The sequence below is a fragment of the Cnephaeus nilssonii genome (assembly GCF_951640355.1).
Source record: "Cnephaeus nilssonii genome assembly, chromosome: 1".
In the NCBI taxonomy this organism is placed as follows: domain Eukaryota; kingdom Metazoa; phylum Chordata; class Mammalia; order Chiroptera; family Vespertilionidae; genus Cnephaeus; species Cnephaeus nilssonii.
The window spans coordinates 27539044-27558172 of record NC_137072.1 but is presented as its reverse complement, the minus strand read 5'-3'; the positions used below and the strand labels follow the sequence as shown (position 1 = coordinate 27558172).

General features: G+C 42.5%; 1 protein-coding gene across 1 annotated transcript in view; it reads right to left on the bottom strand.

The window, feature by feature from the left end:
* NMT2 (N-myristoyltransferase 2) overlaps nucleotides 1-19129 on the bottom strand; it is a 76724-nt gene that overhangs the window by 20480 nt on the left and 37115 nt on the right. The window contains exons 2-8 of the mRNA XM_079779969.1: nucleotides 17173-17308; nucleotides 12078-12222; nucleotides 10328-10446; nucleotides 10141-10232; nucleotides 9907-10023; nucleotides 8593-8763; nucleotides 6730-6838 (exon numbers count right to left, since the gene is read on the bottom strand). Coding sequence (XP_079636095.1) covers nucleotides 6730-6838; nucleotides 8593-8763; nucleotides 9907-10023; nucleotides 10141-10232; nucleotides 10328-10446; nucleotides 12078-12222; nucleotides 17173-17308 — 889 coding nt within the window. The remainder of the gene's footprint in view (nucleotides 1-6729; nucleotides 6839-8592; nucleotides 8764-9906; nucleotides 10024-10140; nucleotides 10233-10327; nucleotides 10447-12077; nucleotides 12223-17172; nucleotides 17309-19129) is intronic.

Genomic DNA, 19129 nt, shown 5'->3' with positions numbered 1-19129 from the left:
TTAAAACAACCATAAAAAAAAAAAAAAGTCCAGGATCAGATGGTTTCACCAGTGAATTCTACCAAACGTTCAAAGAAGATTTAAAACCTATCCTTCTCAAACTCTTCCAAAAAATTGAAGACTCTACCAAAAAACTATTAGAAACAATAAACAAATACAGTCAAGTTGCAGGATACAAAATCAATGTGCAAAAATCCATTGTCTACCTGTATACTAACAACAAAACTTCAGAAAAAGAAATGGGAAAAAAAATTCCATTTGCAATTCCAACCAAAAGAATAAAATACCTAGGAATAAACTTAACAAAGACCGTGAAAGACTTACATACTGAAAACTATAAAGCATTATTAAAAGAGATTGAAAAAGACACAATAAAATGGAAAAAATATCCTGTGTTCATGGATTGGAAGAATTAACATAGTTAAAATGGCCATATTACCCAAAGCAATATACAGATTTAATGCAATCCCCATCAAAATTCCAATGTCATTTTTTAAAGAAATAGAATGAGAAACCACAAAAGACCCCAAATAGCCAAAGCAATCCTAAGAAAAAAGAACTGGAGGTAACATGCTACCGGACTTCAAATCATACTACAGAGCTACAATAATCAAAACGGCATGTTATTGGCAGAGAAACAGACACACATCTCAGTGGGACAGAAGAGAGAGCTCAGCTATAAAACCACATGTATATGGACAGATAATTTTTGACAAAGGAGCTAGAAATACACAATGGAGTAAAGACAGTCTCTTCAATAAATGGTGCTAGGAAAACTGGAAAGCCACATGCAAATGGATAAAACTGAATTACAGTTTGTCTTTATGTACAAAAATTAATTCAAAATGAATCAAAGACCTAAATATAAGACCCGAAACAATAAGTTACATAGAAAAAAATATAGGTACCAAACTTATGGAACTTGGTCATAGAGAACATTTTATGAACTTGACCCAAAGGCAAGGGAAGTAAACGTAAAAATAAATGAATGGGACTATATCAAACTAAAAAGCTTCTGCACAGCAAAAGAAACTGACAACAACACAAAGAGACAGCCAACCAGATGGGACATGACATTTACAAACAGTAGCTCTGACAAAGGTTTAATTTCCACAATATATAAAGAACTCATAAAACTCAACATCAAACAAATAAACAAACAACCCAATCAAAAAGTGGGCAGAGGACTTGAAAATACACCTCTCCCAAGAAGACATACAAAAAGCCAATAGATATATGAAAAGATGTTCAACCTCACTGGCAATTAGGAAAATATAAATTAAAACTACAATGAGATACCACCTCACACCTGTTAGAGTGGCCATTACCAATAAGACAAACAACAAGTGTTGGAGAGGTTGTGGAGAAAAGGGAGCCCTCATTCACTGCTGGTGGGAATGTAGACTGGTACAACCACTATGGGGAGATTCCTAAAAATATTAAGAATAGAGCTACCATACAAGCCAGCAATCCCTCTCCTGGGTTTATACCCGAAAAACTCTAAATCATGTATTTGCAAAGATACATGCACCCTGTGTTCATTGCAGCATTATTCACGGTGGCCAAGACATGAAGACAACCAAAGTGTCCTGCAATAGAGGACTGGATAAAGAAGATGTGGTACATACACACAATACTACTCAGCCATAAGGAAGGGTGAAACGCGCCACGTGTAACAACATGGATGGACCTTGAGAACATTATGCTGAGTGAGATAAGTTGGTCAGGAAAAGCTAAGAACCATATGATTTCACTCATATGTGGGATATAAGACTGAAACTCGTGAACACAAACAGCAGTGGGTGACCAGAGGGAAGGGGGTGGGGGAGATAAGGGGTCTTAATATATTGTGACAGGAGTAGATTTGACTTTGGGTGGTGGACACACGGTGCAATATACAGATCTTGTAACATAGAAGCCCACACCTGAAACCTATATATTCATATCAACCACTTTCAGAACTGCTACCTCAAGTCTCTGAAGGTTGGAAAATTGGGTAGTAGGATGTAGATGAGAAACACAGTGAAACAGTAAGCCTGGGCAAATAGTCAGGAGAAAGTATATAAACTTAGCAATTTATAAGCACTTCCAAGTTTTCACACAAGCAGTAAAGCAGAAGAGAATAGACTAGTCAGCTATAAAAGGTCCTAAGAAACAGGGGGAGAATATTTACTTTTGCTGACCAACAATGGCTTATGGATCGCAGGGCCTAAACTTGCTTCTTTCTGACATTGTGAAGTTACATACTCTTCAAAAAAAAAAAAAATCTAGAGAAGCATGAAATAAAATTTAAAATGTAAAGCAGAAACACTCAAATTATAGCTGTTGTCTTCAGGAAGAGATGAGGAGAACACAAAACTTAGATAAAAATGGTAACTTTGGCATAATCTGAAAGAGTGAAGTGGTAATGTTTTCTGAGTGTTCAATAAAACACAAAAACTATTTTCCAGTAACTGAGAAAATCTTAAATTTCATCAGCAAATTCTATATCTCAATCAGACTTACTTTTCCACAGTCCAACTAATATGCATTACTCATTGGACTCTGTATATGAAATGTGTGTAACATCTGCTTATATGGGCATAAGGAAATAAAGCTCAGAGTCTATCAAAAAACAGAAGCAGTGTTGTATGTCAAACTATGAGGCATGTCTGTTTTAGAGGCAAGATTCCAGAGTGGAGATGTAAGCAGTGATTATGGCTATTTATTTGATTAAAAAAAGGAGCAGTAGAACACTAAACACTAAAAAAAAAAAAATCGTCTACTGCTACTAAATCTAGAACATCTTGCGTGTCTTCACATGTCTTCACAAGCGTGTCCTTGCAACATAGCAGAAAGCTGGGAGATTAATCTGAATCCTATTCTTTATCTGTTTTTAAAAAATCTGACAAAAAGAATCCAACTTTGTTTGGAAATGCTCAACACCAAATTAAAAACAAACCAGCATTGAAAGGGTAGAGAAATGCATTACTCTTGGAAAAACCTTAGTATTTGAGTTAGCAGTAGTTAATGGCATGGGCTCCTGGATAGTTCTGTCCTAACTTTAAACTGGGCAAATGAGTCTAGTGTTTCCATGTCCTCTTTTACAAAACAGGGAAAGGGACCTGCCCGCCTATGATTGTTCTAAATAAATAAATGAGACTACAGATGCACAATGTCTAGCATGATGCTGGCCACAATGAATGTTAACTTGTATTCAGAAGTCTACGAAAAAGACATAAAGCAGAAACAGTAATAATGAATCAGAGAATAAGACATCCACAGAGCAAAAGTTGCATTCAACAAAGTTGTTCTCTTCAGGCTTAATAATACAAACCTATTCTTAAATGACGCGATTGCTAGCGGTGGCAGCATCCATCTGGGCCCGTGAGGGAGGAGGTCTGGTGTATGCTGCATTGTCCAGCTTCTAACTCAAGAGACTGCAGTTGGCACCTTCCAATTTTCCAAATTCTGTACTTTCATCTCTTCTACCCCCCTCTTTTTTTCTCATTTATTTACTCTTTATCTTTCTTCCCTTCCCTATGACTGGAACGTGCCAATGAGAGCTGTTTGGACCTGGACAATCGTCCTTTCCTGTCTTAACCTACACTCTAATGTCTATACGGAGCGACACTTGGTAGGACTGAGCAATGATGCCCCGCCAAGAGGTGTGTTAGAGTTGATGGCAGAAGCAAAGAGATCTAACAGGCAAAAAGTGGAAGTCTGGGGCCTGCATCCCAAGACCACCACTTATTAATGACACGCCCTAAGTGTCAAACTTCACAAGCCTCAGTCTTTTCATCTGTAAAATGGGGATAAGAAGTACCAACTTCAAAAGGTTATTGTAAGAATCCTATCCTATATAATAAAACCCTAATATGCAAATCGACCGAACAGTGGAACACTGTGACACGCACTGACCACTGGGGGCAGATGCTCAATGTAAAAGCTGCCCCCTGGTGGTCAGTGCACTCCCACAACGGGAGCACCGCTCAGCCAGAAGCCTGGCTCACAGCTGGCGAGAGCCTCTCCCGCCTCCACTGCAGGCGGGCGGTAAGGAGTGAGGGGTCCCGGACTGCGAGAGCCCTGGACTGCGAGAGGGATGTCTGACTGCAGGCCTAAGCTGGCAGGTGGACATCCCCCGAGGGGTCCTGGGCTGCCAGAGGGCGCAGGCAGGGCTGAGGGACCCCCCCCCTGCAGTGCACGAATTTCGTGCACAGGGCCTCTAGTATACTGAATAACATATGTGAGAACCCTTTATAAACTTTAGTTTATTGGGGAAATAAAAACCAATTCCTGACAGTGACTTTTACCAACTGTTATTTGTGTTGACTGATTCTTGTTCAAAAACATAAAGGCTAATGGACAAAGTCAAGTCAAAATACTGTTAGCAGCTCAAATTCTAATCATCCTGAATAATCCCATGATAGGTACTAAAACTCGTTATTCTTCATTCCATTTTGGGCAACCTACATGTATGTGGGCGCTTTCCTTAGATACAAACTAGAGTGCCTTAGTCAACAAGCTGAAATCTGGGGAGACCAAAGTAGAAGAGCATTAGCCTCTAGTGAAAAAAGCAGGCATGCTTCAAGTTTTAAATTCAACTCACAGGTAGCAAAGCAGTTAACAACTGGCAAGGGGGATGTTGAGAATGAACAGTGACTACAGAGGGCGTGTTTCATCTCAGCTGGGTGTGGTGCCCTTTTTTCTCACTGCCATCTGTGCCCCTGTGACTGTGCCTCTCAGTTGCTCTGGGTCTTGGCCATTTCCATAAACTGTTTCTAGTTTCAAAAGAATCAGTAAATATTGATTGTCATGACAACAGTGTGACCTCTCTGAACATCTTCCTATTTCTTCATTTCCTTTTTGCCCCATAGCTTAAGAGGCCTGCTCCTTCCTCCCCAGGTTGTGTGCACCCTCCTTCTTCATGTCACTGCGTTTTTTATTTCCATCTGCTCTGATCTACACTGCCCCTCCCTGCTAGGCCTCACAGAGAGGCAGTGAGCTCATTAGTTCAAGCCCCACTTGTAACAACAGCTAAGACAGAGAGAAGAACATGCTTCTGATCCTGCTGCCAGGTCATGAAACCCAAGAATGATGACCCTGACACTTCCAACACCTGCTTTCCTTCACCTCCACTTCTCTCCTTATTAAATTCTGCCCAAGATCAGACATTAGGTGATCCTAGTCTATTATCAGAAAAAAGACATCAATTCTGCAGCCACTGATGACCTGCATTTGGCACACACACAACTGGCCAAAAGGCAAAAAGAACTGGAGTGTGCTATACCCAGAATGGCCACAGTTCGAGAGGAACATGGCTATATTCTACATGACTCCCTCAACCAAGTTAAAATATCAACTAACCTGCTTTGTAAATACCCCCAAAATAGAATAGCTCTGAAGAAATCAAACTTCAAACAAAAGACCCCCTCTGTGGCAGAGAGATTCTAGATGGCCTCCTGGTACTCACACCCTTGGGATCCACTCCTCTCAAGTGTGGGTGGACCTGTGACTGGTGTCTAACCAATGGAATGTGGCGATGGTGACTGGATGTCACTTTTGTGAATTGGGAGTAAGGTTCTAACGTCCATCTGATAGGAGTCTCTATGGACGCTCTCCTCACTGGTTTTGATGAACAAGCTGCCACGTGGTAAGCCCCCGGGGGGAGAATCCCATGCGGCAAAGAGGAACGGATGGCGGCTAGGGTGGACAGTCAGCAAGGAACTGAGCCCTCGTCCAGCTGCCTGCAAGGAACTCAAGCCTGACAACAGCCATGTGAGTGTGCACGTGGATCCATCCCTGCAGGTTTCCAGGTGAGACCTGGCTGACACCTTGGTGGCAGCTTCATGAGAGACCCTGAAGCAGGGGCCTCAGCTAGCTGTGCCTTCATTCCTGACCCACAGAACTGGGAGACAGTAAGTGTATTGTTTTAAGCTGCTACATTTATAGTCATTTGTTACACAGCAATAGATAACTAATACACTATCCAAGCCAAGATGGCAAACATTTAAATTTTTACAATAGAATATTACTCAGCAATAAAAAAGAATGAAATGTTGCCATTTGCAACAACATGGATGGACCTAGAAAGTATTATGATAAGTGGAATAGTCAGAGAAAGACAAATACCGTATGATTTCACTTATATGTGGAATCTAAAAAGAAAGCCAATAACAAATGAATAAATTAAACAAAACAGCTTAGATATAGAAATAAGCTGATGTTTGCCAAAGGGGAGAGTGTTGAGGGGATGGATGAAATTAAAACAAAAAGTTTAAATAAGAACAAATACATTTTCCCCTATTAAAATACAGACAATTTTTCATTTTGGGAATTTGCTAGTTTAAAAAGATGATAATTTATTTATAAGACATTATTTCCTCTCCCAGATCTCTCCTTTTAACCTTATACCTTAGTTCTATTGCGTTAAGATTTCATCAGAAGCCTGAAACTTTTCTTCCCTTTTACTTAAAAAACCATAAATACTCAAAATTTCAAAACGTACGTCTTGAGTTTAATCCCATCCAACCAAAAACTGAAGAACTTAAGACTTAAAAAAACAAATTGGTATTTCCAAGTGAACTCCCTTATTTTTCCTCTCCCCTGAATTCTATGCAGACCTTTTAGCTACCTATTCATATCTTCAGATACATAAGTCAGTTTTTTAGACCCCTGCAAATAATTCTTTTCTACATTGAAAGTTTCAGTCGTTACAGTCTTGAAAAACTGCAAATTGTTTTTACTTACATCTGGAAGTCTGTACAGCTTCATTGTTCTCTGTAAAGTCATATTTCTACTCAAGTGAGAAAATTTCACTTCTACCAATTTTCTGGGGTTTAGTGATCGATGCCAGTATCTGGAATACAATAAAGTTTGAAAGTCGGACTGATTTCTGACTCTCCAAATTTTTACTCTTGTCTAGCTCAGCTGTGGTAGAACATTTAATGAATACTTATGTTATGCCTGGCACAATGCTGGATGCAGTCCCTCTTCCAATGCAATTATTTTATCAGTCTTTTTTTTACTTCTACAGTATGTCCTGCATCCCTAGTTATGTTCCTCTGTAGTTTGTGATCTTTCATCTCTTTCAGTATAGAGGTATCTTAAAATTATAAGTCTTATTAATAATGACCAGTTTGGCCCTGACCGGTTTGGCTCAGTGGATAGAGCATCAGCCTGCGGACTGAAGGGTCCCAGGTTCGATTCCGGTCAAGGGCATGTACCTTGGTTGCGGGCACATACCCAGTAGGGAGTGTGCAAGAGGCAGCTGATAGATGTTTCTCTCTCATCGATGTTTCTAACTCTCTATACCTCTCCCTTCCTCTCTGTAAAAAATCAATAAAATACATTTAAAAAAAATAATAATGACCAGTTTGCAAGTATTTCATAACCATCCCCGATTCTATAGAAAGCAACCCAAAGGTTTAAAAACTTGAAAATATTCCTCCTAAATTAGTAGAGCCTTCATATTTATCTAACAAACAACCAATAAAACAACTTTTTTTCCTCTCTCTCTCTCTTTTTTTTTTTAAGTTGGTTTCAGAGAGGGAAGAAGAGGGAAGGAGAGAGAGAGAGAGAAGCATTGATGTCTCCCAGACACACCCTGACGGGGGACCAAACCTGCAACCTGGGCATGTGCTCCAACTGGGAATCAAACTGGCGACCTTTGGTGCACAGGACAACACCCAACCAATTGAGCCACACCAACCAGGGCAAGAAAACAACTTTTCGAGAAACTAGCTTGAATTTCTTAAGTGATCCCAGTCTAGGTATTGGGCTAAATGATTTGTATTAACATGTACCTACAAGTACCAAGCGCTACCCGATTGCGCCACAAGAGCTCCAATATGCACCTGTGAAGTCTTATTTATCCTATTTATTTATGAATAATTTCATAGGACATAGTAATTTTATGGCTTAATTTTTTTGTACTATGTTTACCTGAAGTTTCATTTTATTTGAATAAATGAAAATAGTGGAGGGAGAGAAACTGATTCTTCAGAAACAGGTTAGTCAAGTGACAATCCGACACTCAATTTTCTCCCTGGATTAACCTCTGAAAGCTTGGTAAGAGCAGACTGAGTCATAGGCTTTTTTACCAGACATTTGGAAGAGCACTGCAGAGCATGGTATAAGACTGAGTGTTAGAGGAGAAAAGGAAGTGGTACCACCCTGGATATTTCCACATCATGATGCCCGGGGTTTCTCTACGTGTTTTTCCTGTAATGTATACAATTATGGCATAACTGGGTCACCCACACGCAGAATCTGATAAGATGTTGCTCTGTATATAATGCAATCCCCAGGACACCCGAGAGGTGCCTCAACCAGACCAGACCTTCCAGTCTTTCAAATGGAAGAGACACTGAAATACAGCTCCAGATCACTGGCATGCAAGTAGCTGTATGGTAACTGGAAAGAAGACTGGATTAAGTGGTTCTTGCTTCCAGTCTCCATCTCTGCTATCAACCAACTACATAATCACGGGTCAGCCAAAATCCCTCTGAGCTATATAACTCACAACAAGTGAGAATAACACTTCTAGCAACAGAGTGGGAAGGCTCAATGCTTAGGTACAGGTGAGATGCAAGGGAAGGGTGTTGCTATTACCTGCAAGTGGCCACTGGCTTCGGGAGAACCACACCAGCAGTATAAACGGCCTGGAAAATTCCTTCCAGATTCACCCTCCTAGTTATTTCTCGAATTAACACTGGGGCTACCCGTTTTGATCTCAATTTTTTATGAACACAAAGAAAGTTGATTTCGACCATCTTCTTCACACTAAGAAATAAAGAAAATCAGAGCAAACATAAGATGAACATGCTTTTTAAAATAAGACAACACCCATAAAATTTCAAAGAATAAAAACTGAAAGACCTCCTTATATATAATATTAAAGAAATATATTCTTTCCTCTAGACATTTCACAAATTCAGATCGATATACTATTTCCCTTATACCCCTACTTTATAACTCTAGACTACAGAGATGCAAACCTCTTATTCTAAATAAATTTTAGAACTTTAGTCTTTTATAAATTTTTGGTTTAGAAATTGGACCTGAGGTGCCTCAAAATTTCTCTATGTGTTTTTCCTGTAATGTATACAATTATGGCATCACTGGTCACCCACACGCAGAATCTGATAAGATGCTCTGGATATAATGCAATCCCCGGGACCCTGAAAGGTGCCTCGACCAGACCAGACCTGGGGCTATTCTGGGCTACACTAAACCTTCTAGAGCTTCAAAGCCCGTTCCCGGGTATGCAAGTATGCAGGCATTTCATTCAGCAAACAGTATTCCTTGGGAGCAAATGTTTTTTAGTAATAAACAACCCATTGTATTAAAAGGTAAAACGATCTATTATGCACTAGATCTTTGACTTTCAAGAGCTGGGTCTTTGACTTTCTACACTGAAGACCCAGAGAAAAAATGCAACACACACTTATCCTATGAAAGAGAATGACTTTTAAAAAAAACCTCTCCTAAAACTTTCTAAAGTAATTTCCCCAGAAATAAATCTAAAATACCTATTTATAGCTTTATTTATTCCGCTACGTAAATATACACATGGACATGTATGTTTATATATGTACACAAAACATTTCTGTGTGTGTGCATGTATGAGACTGAGAGGCAGAGGGAGAAAAAGAGAGTTGTCCATTTTGTTGTTCACAGACCAATGTTTAAAAAAATTAATAGACTTTATTTTTTAGAGCAGTTTTAAGTTCAAAACTGAGCAGAGTGTGTAAAGTTCCCACATACTCCTGCCTCCCCCCACCCCCACCCCCCACCAAACACACACACACACAACCTCCCCATCTATCAATAGCCTGGATTAAGTCACTTTTAAAAGTCTCTTATAATTTCAATCCTTGAAAAAGCAACACATCAAAACTGACATGGGCAAGCTTTCATATGTACCTGTCATAAATCCGAATGTTTGCTGGGATGGCACTTATGAACCCTACCAGCTTTTTGTTCGAAGACACTCTGACTCCACAGTGCCACTGAAGAAGCCAGCCAGGGGGACGCAGAGCCCTGAAGTCAACGTAGGCAAGGAAAACAGGCGCCAGTTAGTGTCCAAGAATACAGGGACAGACAAGAGACGCGCCAGCCCACCGCCCCACCACAGCCAGTGAGACCAGCAAGACTCACCACAGCAGGAACTCAGGCGAATAGTCAAACCGGAACATGTTGTCATCGTCCTCTACGTAATTCTCATTTAACAAGGTGTACAACTCCTTGAGCTGCAAGACCAAACAGGTGTGGGTTCATGGTGCTCAGAACCCACCCAGAAGCAATCTGCATGAAAGCAAGTGTTGAGTTTAAGAGTTTTACTCACCACTTCAGCATTACCCAAATCTAAAGTGTCCCACATAAAGCCCTGTGGCAAGGAGTACGGTTCTTGACGCACATTGTCTTTATCTGCTTCGATTGCACCATGAGATGTTATCACTTCATCTGAAGAGGAGAGAACAGAAGACAAAAAGAGAGAATATTCAGGTACAAAGCATTCTGATGATCCAAAATGGTCCGTTAGATAAAATAAAATCATATTTAGGGCCCTTGGGCTAATATAATCATTAATGTACTATTATTTCAGCTACTTCTAGAGTGAAAAAGGGTGGCTAGGTAGTGGGGGAGAATAACAGCTATTTCACCACTAAAAGGAAAAATCCTCTGTCATACAATGACAAAGTGTACAATGAAATGATGGCGATTTCTCAATCTTAACCCGAGATTACAGATTAATTGTACAGCACGATGGGAGGTAACAGAGGTTTGATGAAAGACTTTTATTCTGCACTTCAAGTAACTGGGGGAGGGGGGAGGGGGACGGAGTGAGGGGAGAAGGCTGCAGAGACTTCTGACCACTTCCAGCAAAATCTAAAATTAATTTAATGTCTCTCCACCTGGACTGCTGGCAGCGCAGGTCAAGTCATCAACGTCTTAGCCATTTCCAAAGCTGCCCTTTTCCAACTTCTTCCCTGCAGCTCCCAGTGTGGCTGGGATAAAACCCAGACTCCGACCATGTCGCTGCCTGCCTGGCCACCCTGGGACCCCCACCCGGCCCAGCTCCCAGGCTTGGCCACACTGCCTGCCCTCACGCTGGCCCCAGCTCAGAGCCCTCACAAGGCCCTCGCCGTGCTCTTCACTCGGCTGGCCACTTAAACTTTTTCAGATATAAGTTTACACATAGCTTTCTCACAGCATCCTTCCCTGACTAAAGCTTTTTCCTACCTGGAGCATATCCTCCCCCCAACCCCTACCTGGGCACCACTTACCCTACTCTCATGCCACTATGTACCCAGTGCCTGGCATTTAATAACAAACACACAACAAATATCTGCTAAATATAATTCAGCCATAAAAAAGAGAAGGAAATCATGCTATTTGGACAACATGGATGGACCTTGAAGGTGTTATGCTAAGTGAAAAAAGTCAGACAGAGAAAGACAAATTACCATATGATCTCTTATATGTGGAATCTAAAAAAATAGGAAAACCGAAGGACTTTTATGCATGCATATAAGCACAATCAATGGACACAAGACACTGTGGGTGGGGGTGGGATGACAGGGGATAGGGGAGGCTGGGGGAAGGTCAATGGGGGGGGGAAAGGAGATATATGTACTACTATATGTAATACTTTAAACAATAAAATAAAAATTTAAAAAATATAGGAAAACCAAAACGAACTCATGGATACAGAAAACAGATTGGTGGTTGTCAGAGGCAGGAGATGGAGGGTGGAGAAGTGGGTAAAGGGGGTCAAAAGGTACAAACTTTCAGTTATAAGATAAATAAGTCCTTTAATGTATAGCATGGTGACTATAATTCATAATATATTACATATTTGAAAGTTTGCTAAGAGAATAAATCTTAAAAGTTCTCATTACAAAAACAATTCTGTAACCGTGTGTGGTAATGGATATTAACTTTTAAGAAAAAAAGTATTACTTTTGTATAAATTTCTAACCTGTGGTATGAAACAAGTTATATAAGTGAAATAAAGCCTCTCTTGTGTTTTTTGATTGTTGTTAACCCAGCTTTGTTCTGGGGAGGGCGGAGGAGAAAGGCAGAAAGCTTACTTAGTTTGGGTACCGGCTGTGTGTCCCAAAACTGGTATCTGTGTTTGGCAGCCTCACCGATGTTCCTGGTGGGGCCCTGGCACGCCGACAACAGCTCCATTGCTCTCTGGATGTCCTGCAACTTCTGCATTGGGATGGCAGGATTCTGCAACAGCAAAGACACACAGACACAGACTGTGAGGAAGCTGCCACCGCTCCAATCCCTGGGGCAGAGACACGTGCATCTGCCTTGGAGACTACACCACCGAAAAATGAGTAGTCTTCCTCTAAACCTGGTCAGGGCCTTGGGCTCATGTATGCTAACACATTAAAATTTAAGCAATATTACGTTAAAGATAACCACTATAGTTTTACTGGGGCTCTGACAGTTTGGGAAATCTACAGTAAATAGAACTACCCTTCACTCTAGTTCCCCACCATCTGCAGATGGTCTGGACCATTACTCATCGGAGCGCAGCAGCAAAAAGGGGTGACATGCAACGCATGCATTACTGTCATTCGGCAGCCAGCCAGCCACTAGCCTTGCTTTCATTGTCAGGGTTAATGCGCTGCAATAGCAATGTGGGCACAAAGGAAGTAACTTCCAGGATGGAAACTAGGCAGACAAGTTCATTAAGAAGAAGAAAGAACAAAATCTGAACTTAGTACGAGCTGGGAAGAAAGTGAATCAGGAAAGGAAACCTCTAGGGATGCCTTCCTCCTGGACCACACCCCCCTCTCCTCACCGGGACACCCCTCCAGAAACAAACCTCCCAACAAGGACCAGCCGCGTCCTCTGGGAATTCAAATCAGGGGCCATCCTAGCCTGTTCGAAACTAAACTCCTTTTTATAAGGTAAAACGTATTTTCAGACTATAAAGTTGACAATACCTTCAAATTCTAAAGTTCCTTCCTCAAAGCCAATATTTCTGTCATCTGAAGATTCCCCAGCTCTTTTTTTTGGAAAATCCCTCAACTAATGTCATACTACCTGCAAAATGAAACTATTCTCGAAATTAGAGAATGAATAGTCTGTAGGACTGAATATGGATATCGGGTTTGCCATGTGCTTTTGAGGCCATCCACAGAATGTAGCTCTTCACTGCAGTTCAGAAGTGGCTATGAGTTTCAGAGCCCTGAGGCTGCCTGTATGTCAACACACCATGGACACCAAGGAAAGGGACCACTGACCCTCATGTGTGTGGTCTGAAGCAAATCTTCTAACCGGGACGCTTACTTGTTTGACCAGGTACAAAACGGGGTTTATTTAATACAGACTGTCCTGTGTTGCTTTACTCACTGGATTCCCTTAAGATTCTTGCCACTAAAATGATTCAAGGAAACAAAGTGCTGGAGTCTAACCAGAGGTAGGTTATAGTCTTAACATCTTCCCTTACAAGTCTAACAGCATCAGCCAGGACTGCCATGAGTTTTATAAGTTGTTTATCTTATATTTTGATTAAAGTCTAAATCATAAGGGACATATCTCAATTACACGTACTAATTTAACAAAATACTTTTGCTGTTGTAAAAAGGCAAGGGACATATCTCAATTATACATACTAATTTAACAAAATACTTTTGCTGTTGTAAAAAGGCTAGTGCATGTCTTAATTTCTCATTTGCATCTCTTTGGAACCTCCAACATAAAGTAACTGGTTTCTAGCAAAGTGAAATCTATAGTCAAGTGGACCCCCAGCAGCACGGCCCGTTAGGAGACCTATGCCTCAAACAGGAACTAAGAGCACAGCACGTGAGCTAATAGTGCTTGAACATGCACCCATTTATCTTTAAAAAGGCAGAGTAGAACCCACTCTTTCAGAATAGACCTCTAGTGTCTTCCCTGAACTTGTCATGGTAGTTCTTCCTCCCTGGTGCGAGTTAAATCCCCTAACACTAACATAGCAAACTGCAACTATTTTATAACAAACATGAGTCAGCATCTTTGTGCCAAAGGAGCCAATGATATCCCAACTCCATTAAGAGGCACTCCGAGTGCTTTCTACTCCACCTAATTAGCCTCAACGGGTTGACCGGTAGTGTTTACATGAAATCACCATTTATGAATTTACATCCCATTGGGATTAATTTATATCCCAATAGCATATGATTTATTTAAATGCTTTCTGAAAGTAGATTAAAGTAAGCACAATTTTCAAATCCATGGTGACAAAACAGTAAGGAAAACTCAGCTATGATAAATTCTTAAACCTATCCATCCACCTTCAGTAGTACCACCACCTGGGGAGGAATGAATTAGTGTTAGGAAACGTGAGAATGTGTACCAACCCGCATTAGCTTCCCACTAAATATTCCCAAGAAAGAGTCAGGCAGGCCTCTTTTCCTCCTTATCTGCTCCTGTGATATAAGCACATCAACTGTTCTCTTCATCTGTTATTTTCCAAATTTAATCCTTTGAAAATCTACAAGAACCCAGACAAATATTTCATTCTGGTTCTTGAGTGTACACCAGAATATTCTCTAAGCAGGGTCCACTGCAATTTACGGTGTTATCTAGAGCTGGCATCAGCTTAAAAGAAACGAGCCTAACTTCTAAAAAATGCTATGGAGAATAGCCCACTTTTAAACCATTTTAACTTATTCTTAATTTTAAAGAGAAAAGAATTTCTCTACCATATAATGCTAACAGTTCCTCCAGCCTTGGCTGGCTCTAGTTTCTTATAAGTGACCAGAAACAGGAGGAGGGCTCAAAATCACTAGGATTCAGAGATGAGAAGCTGATGGTGATGACAGAAGCAATAAGGAAATGGTCACAACTGCATATATGTGACACCATGTTTATCTGATGAAGCAACGTTTAGAAATGTGAAAAAAAATCTTGCAAGCTTATGGTGTACCTTACATGAGTTACCTTGGAAATTATGTCCGGTGGATAGAATATTTATTACCTGAGAACCAAGGTGAAAAGCTAGGGAGGAAGACTCCATTTTCTTCTCACCCCACAAAGGCAATCAGGGGAAAATTGGGGAAAGTAATTTTCCTTCTCAGTGATTCCTGGTCCTTAAGTGTAAAACAGGCAACAACAAAACTACCTGCAAGATTCACTTCACACGATACAATGCAAACAAACTTTGTACAAGAATAAAAATTTTAACCCCACAAAACTTGCATAGTGGTTTATAACTGCCAGGTAGACAGAGTGCTTTATAATATAAACACCATTTAATAAAAATGATCCTATCTAATAGTGATATGCAAATTGACCATCACTCCAACACAAAAGATGGCTGCCCCCATGTGGACACAAGATGGCCACCACAAGATGGCCAGCAGGGGAGGGCAGTTAGGGGTGATCAGGCCAGCAGGAGAGGGCAGATGGGGGCGACCAGGCTGGCAGAGGAGGGCAGCTGGAGGCGACCGGGCTGGCAGGGGAGGGCAATTAGGGGTGACCAGGCTGGCAAGGGAGGGCAGTTAGGGGTTACCGGGCCAGCAGGGGAGGGTAGTTAGGGGCGACCAGGTTGGCAAGGGAGGGCAGTTAGGGGTGACCAGGCTGGCAGGGGAGGGCAGTTAGGGGCGACCGGGCTGGCAGGGGAGGGCAGTTGGGGGCAACCAGGCCTGCAGGGGAGGGCAGCTGGGGGGAACCAGACTGGCAGGGGAGGGCAATTAGGGATGACCAGGCTGGCAAGGGAGGGCAGTTAGGGGTTACCGGGCCGGCAGGGGAGCAGTTAGGCGTCAATCAGGCTGGCAGGGGAGTGGTTAGGGGGTGATCAGGCTGGCAGGCAGAAGCAGTTAGGGGCAATCAGGCAGGCAGGCAGGGGAGCGGTTGGGAGCCAGCAGTCCTGGATTGTGAGAGGGATGTCTGACTCCCCGAGATCGGGCCTAAAGGGGAGTCGGATATACCTTGAGGGGTCCCAGATTGGAGAGGGTGCAGGCTGGGCTGAGGGCCACACACCCCCGTGCACGAATTTCGTGCACCGGTCCTCTAGTCTAATTAGAACTTCATAACAACCCTGTGAGTTGGGGAGAAGGCATCATTCCCATTTTGCAGATGAGGAAATGGGCTTAAGGAGGGGCAGAACCCTATGCAAAGGCCAACCTTGAGCGCCATGGGTCAGGGCAGAGCCCGGGTTCCCCATGGCACCTCCTGAGTCCCTCCGATGACACACACTACACGCATCAAAATAACTCTATTTCGCCGAAACCGGTTTGGCTCAGTGGATAGAGCGTCGGCCTGTGGACTCAAGGGTCCCAGGTTCGATTCCGGCCAAGGGCATGTACCTTGGTTGCGGGCACATCCTCAGTAGGGGGTGTGCAAGAGGCAGCTGATTGATGTTTCTAACTCTCTATCCCTCTCTCTTCCTCTCTGTAAAAAATCAATAAAAATATATTTTAAAAAAATAACTCTATTTCATTATACTTCTAATTCTACCCCTTTTTGCTGAGAATTTCTTGCATCAAGAAGGCTCTGTGCTTTGCTGGGCCCAGCACACAAGGCCTGTGTTCACAGCTAAGATGACTGGGGTTGGCCCTCCAGAAAGGGTGCCTGCCATCTGTACCACCAGATGTACCAATCTGCCGGCACAGTGCCCAGGCAGATAACTTCTGGTTTGGTTTAAATGGGTGCTTCTTCAGGGAAAACATTAGGCACTATTTCCCACCCGTGGCAATGAAATTAAGAATGGCCACTGAAGACTGTTCTGATTCAAAGTCAACATAAGACTTACCCGTGGCTGCTCCCGCTGAAATCTGCTGCCAGATGATGTTGTGCTATTCAGATAATTAGACAGACACCCAGAAAAATTAAAATGTGAATATCTTCTGAACTAATAGTTATCAAATATTAAGTGTAACTTTAAAAAAACACAGCCTAATAGCTCACACTGAGACTTTGTTCCATGATTATAATCTATATACTAATTTGCTGAGAAATATGCAGGCCGTATCCTAGTACACACAAAAGCACAAAATGTCCCTCTCTGTTACCGGGCTGCAGACATCAGATTTAAGAAGGCTATAAGTACCCTTTGGTTACTGTCACAGTACAGTCACAACAAAACCCTCACTACATCTCTGATCCAAAAGGGGGCTGAGCTGCACAGACCTGTTCTCAAATGCATGAGGAACCACACAGATTAAAATAAAACAGGGCTCTCACTTTTGAAGGCTGTTGAATCTTAATCTCCTGGGAATCAGATGCAGAGTCTGACTTGGTGCCTCCAGAATTTGGTTTCTCCTTTTTTCTCTTCTGTTTCTTCTTTTTCTTTTTGGCCCCCAAGTCCCCTCTGGAACTTCTGTTCGGAAATTCACAGAGGGTAAAACAATAGCAAATCATTATATAAAATCAATGATTTAGAACAATATATGTCATAATAGGGAAAAACTATGTTAGGATGTATGACATTGTGATTTATAATAAATAAATGTACACACATACACACTTTAACAGCAGATAACTCACTTAATTTTCACTCCTTTTCAGTTAATAAACACTAACTTTATAATCATTTGAAGTGCATATTCATTTTTTGAGACACCCTGTATATATATATTTGGTCATATATATTTGGTTTTCGTTGATGGTTCCTGGCCTACAGTCCTAAAACCCTTGGAATTTCCTAGGTGATGAGCGCTTAAAGATGCCTCTTATGTTAAAGAGGTGACTTTTGGAAAGCACCTAAGTAAGGGCTGGTTGCTAGTAGAGTCAATCATGTGATTGGAACTTTCAGCGCCAACCCCCAACCTCCAGGGATGAGAGAGGGGCAAGAGAATAGCCGATGATTTAATGGTCATGCCTATGTAATGAAACCTTCATAAAAACCCTTAGGAACGGGGTTTAGAGAGCTTCCAGGTTGGTGGAGGTGCTGGGAGAGTGGTGTGCCTGGAGAGAAAATGGAAGCTCTGTACCTTTCCCCAGGCCTTACTCTATGCATCTCTTCCATCTGGATGTTCCTGAGTTATATCTATAATAATAAAAGTATAATATGCTAATTAGACCGGATGTCCTTTCAGATGACTTTCCGGACGAAGCCGGGGCTGTGAGGGAAGCCCGGGTCCCGGGTGCCAGAGGGAAGCCGGTGCCAGCAGCCAGGGGAAGGAAGGCCTACTCTTAGACAAATTTCGTGCATCGGGCCTCTAGTTCTTTTATAAAACCAGTGATCTGGTAAGTAAAATATTTCAAAGTTGTGTGAGCCACTCTAGAAAATTTATCAAACTCAAGGACGGGGTCTTGGGAACCTCTGATTTATAGCTGGTCAAAAGTACATGTAAAAATCTGGACATGTTACTTGTGCCTGAAAGTGGGGACTTGTGGGGGGCAGTCTTGTAGGACTGAGCCCTTAACCTGTGGGATCTGAGGCTGCCTCTGAGTAGACAGCGTCAGAATTGAGCTGAATTCTTGGATACTCTGCTGGTGTCTGAGAATTGATTGTTGTATAAGAATCTCCCCAACTACACACATGTTGGGATTGGGTCCAGGAACCCAAAATAGGATGTAAGCCGGAAATGAAATTTAGTCAGACTAGGAAGTTAACAGGATAAGGAACTCAGAAGTCTACACTCATTCATCCTGCAGAACGCTCAGATGTCATTACAGCGGGAAAACTGTAGACATAAACCATCCTATCTAATAAAGGGGGAATATGCTGATTGACCGTCACGCCCTCACAAAAATGGCAGCACCCACAGCCAATAAGGAGGGAATATGCTAATTGACTGCCACGCCCTCAAAGATGGCGGTGCCCACAGCCACAAGATTGCAGCGCCCAGTCCCTCAGCCCCACCGGGGCTCCTGCCTCCCAAGTTCCCCAGTCCCCTCATCCCCCAGCTGCCCAGGGCTGGCCCGAGGCGCAGGCAAGCCTCGGATGGTGGCTGCCTAGCCACCCAGGGCTGGCCCAAGGCGCAGGCAAGCCTTGGATGGCGGCTGCCCAGCTGCCCAGGGCCACCCAAGGCTCAGGTAACCAGGGCCGGCCGAGGCTTGCACTGCCAGCAGTGGCAGCAGCAGAGGAGTGATGGGGGCATCGCCTTCCCCTGATCACTGGGTTGCCTCCCGCCCCTGAGGGCTCCCAGACTGTGAGAGGGGGCAGGCCAGGCTGAGGGACCCCCCTCCAGTGCAT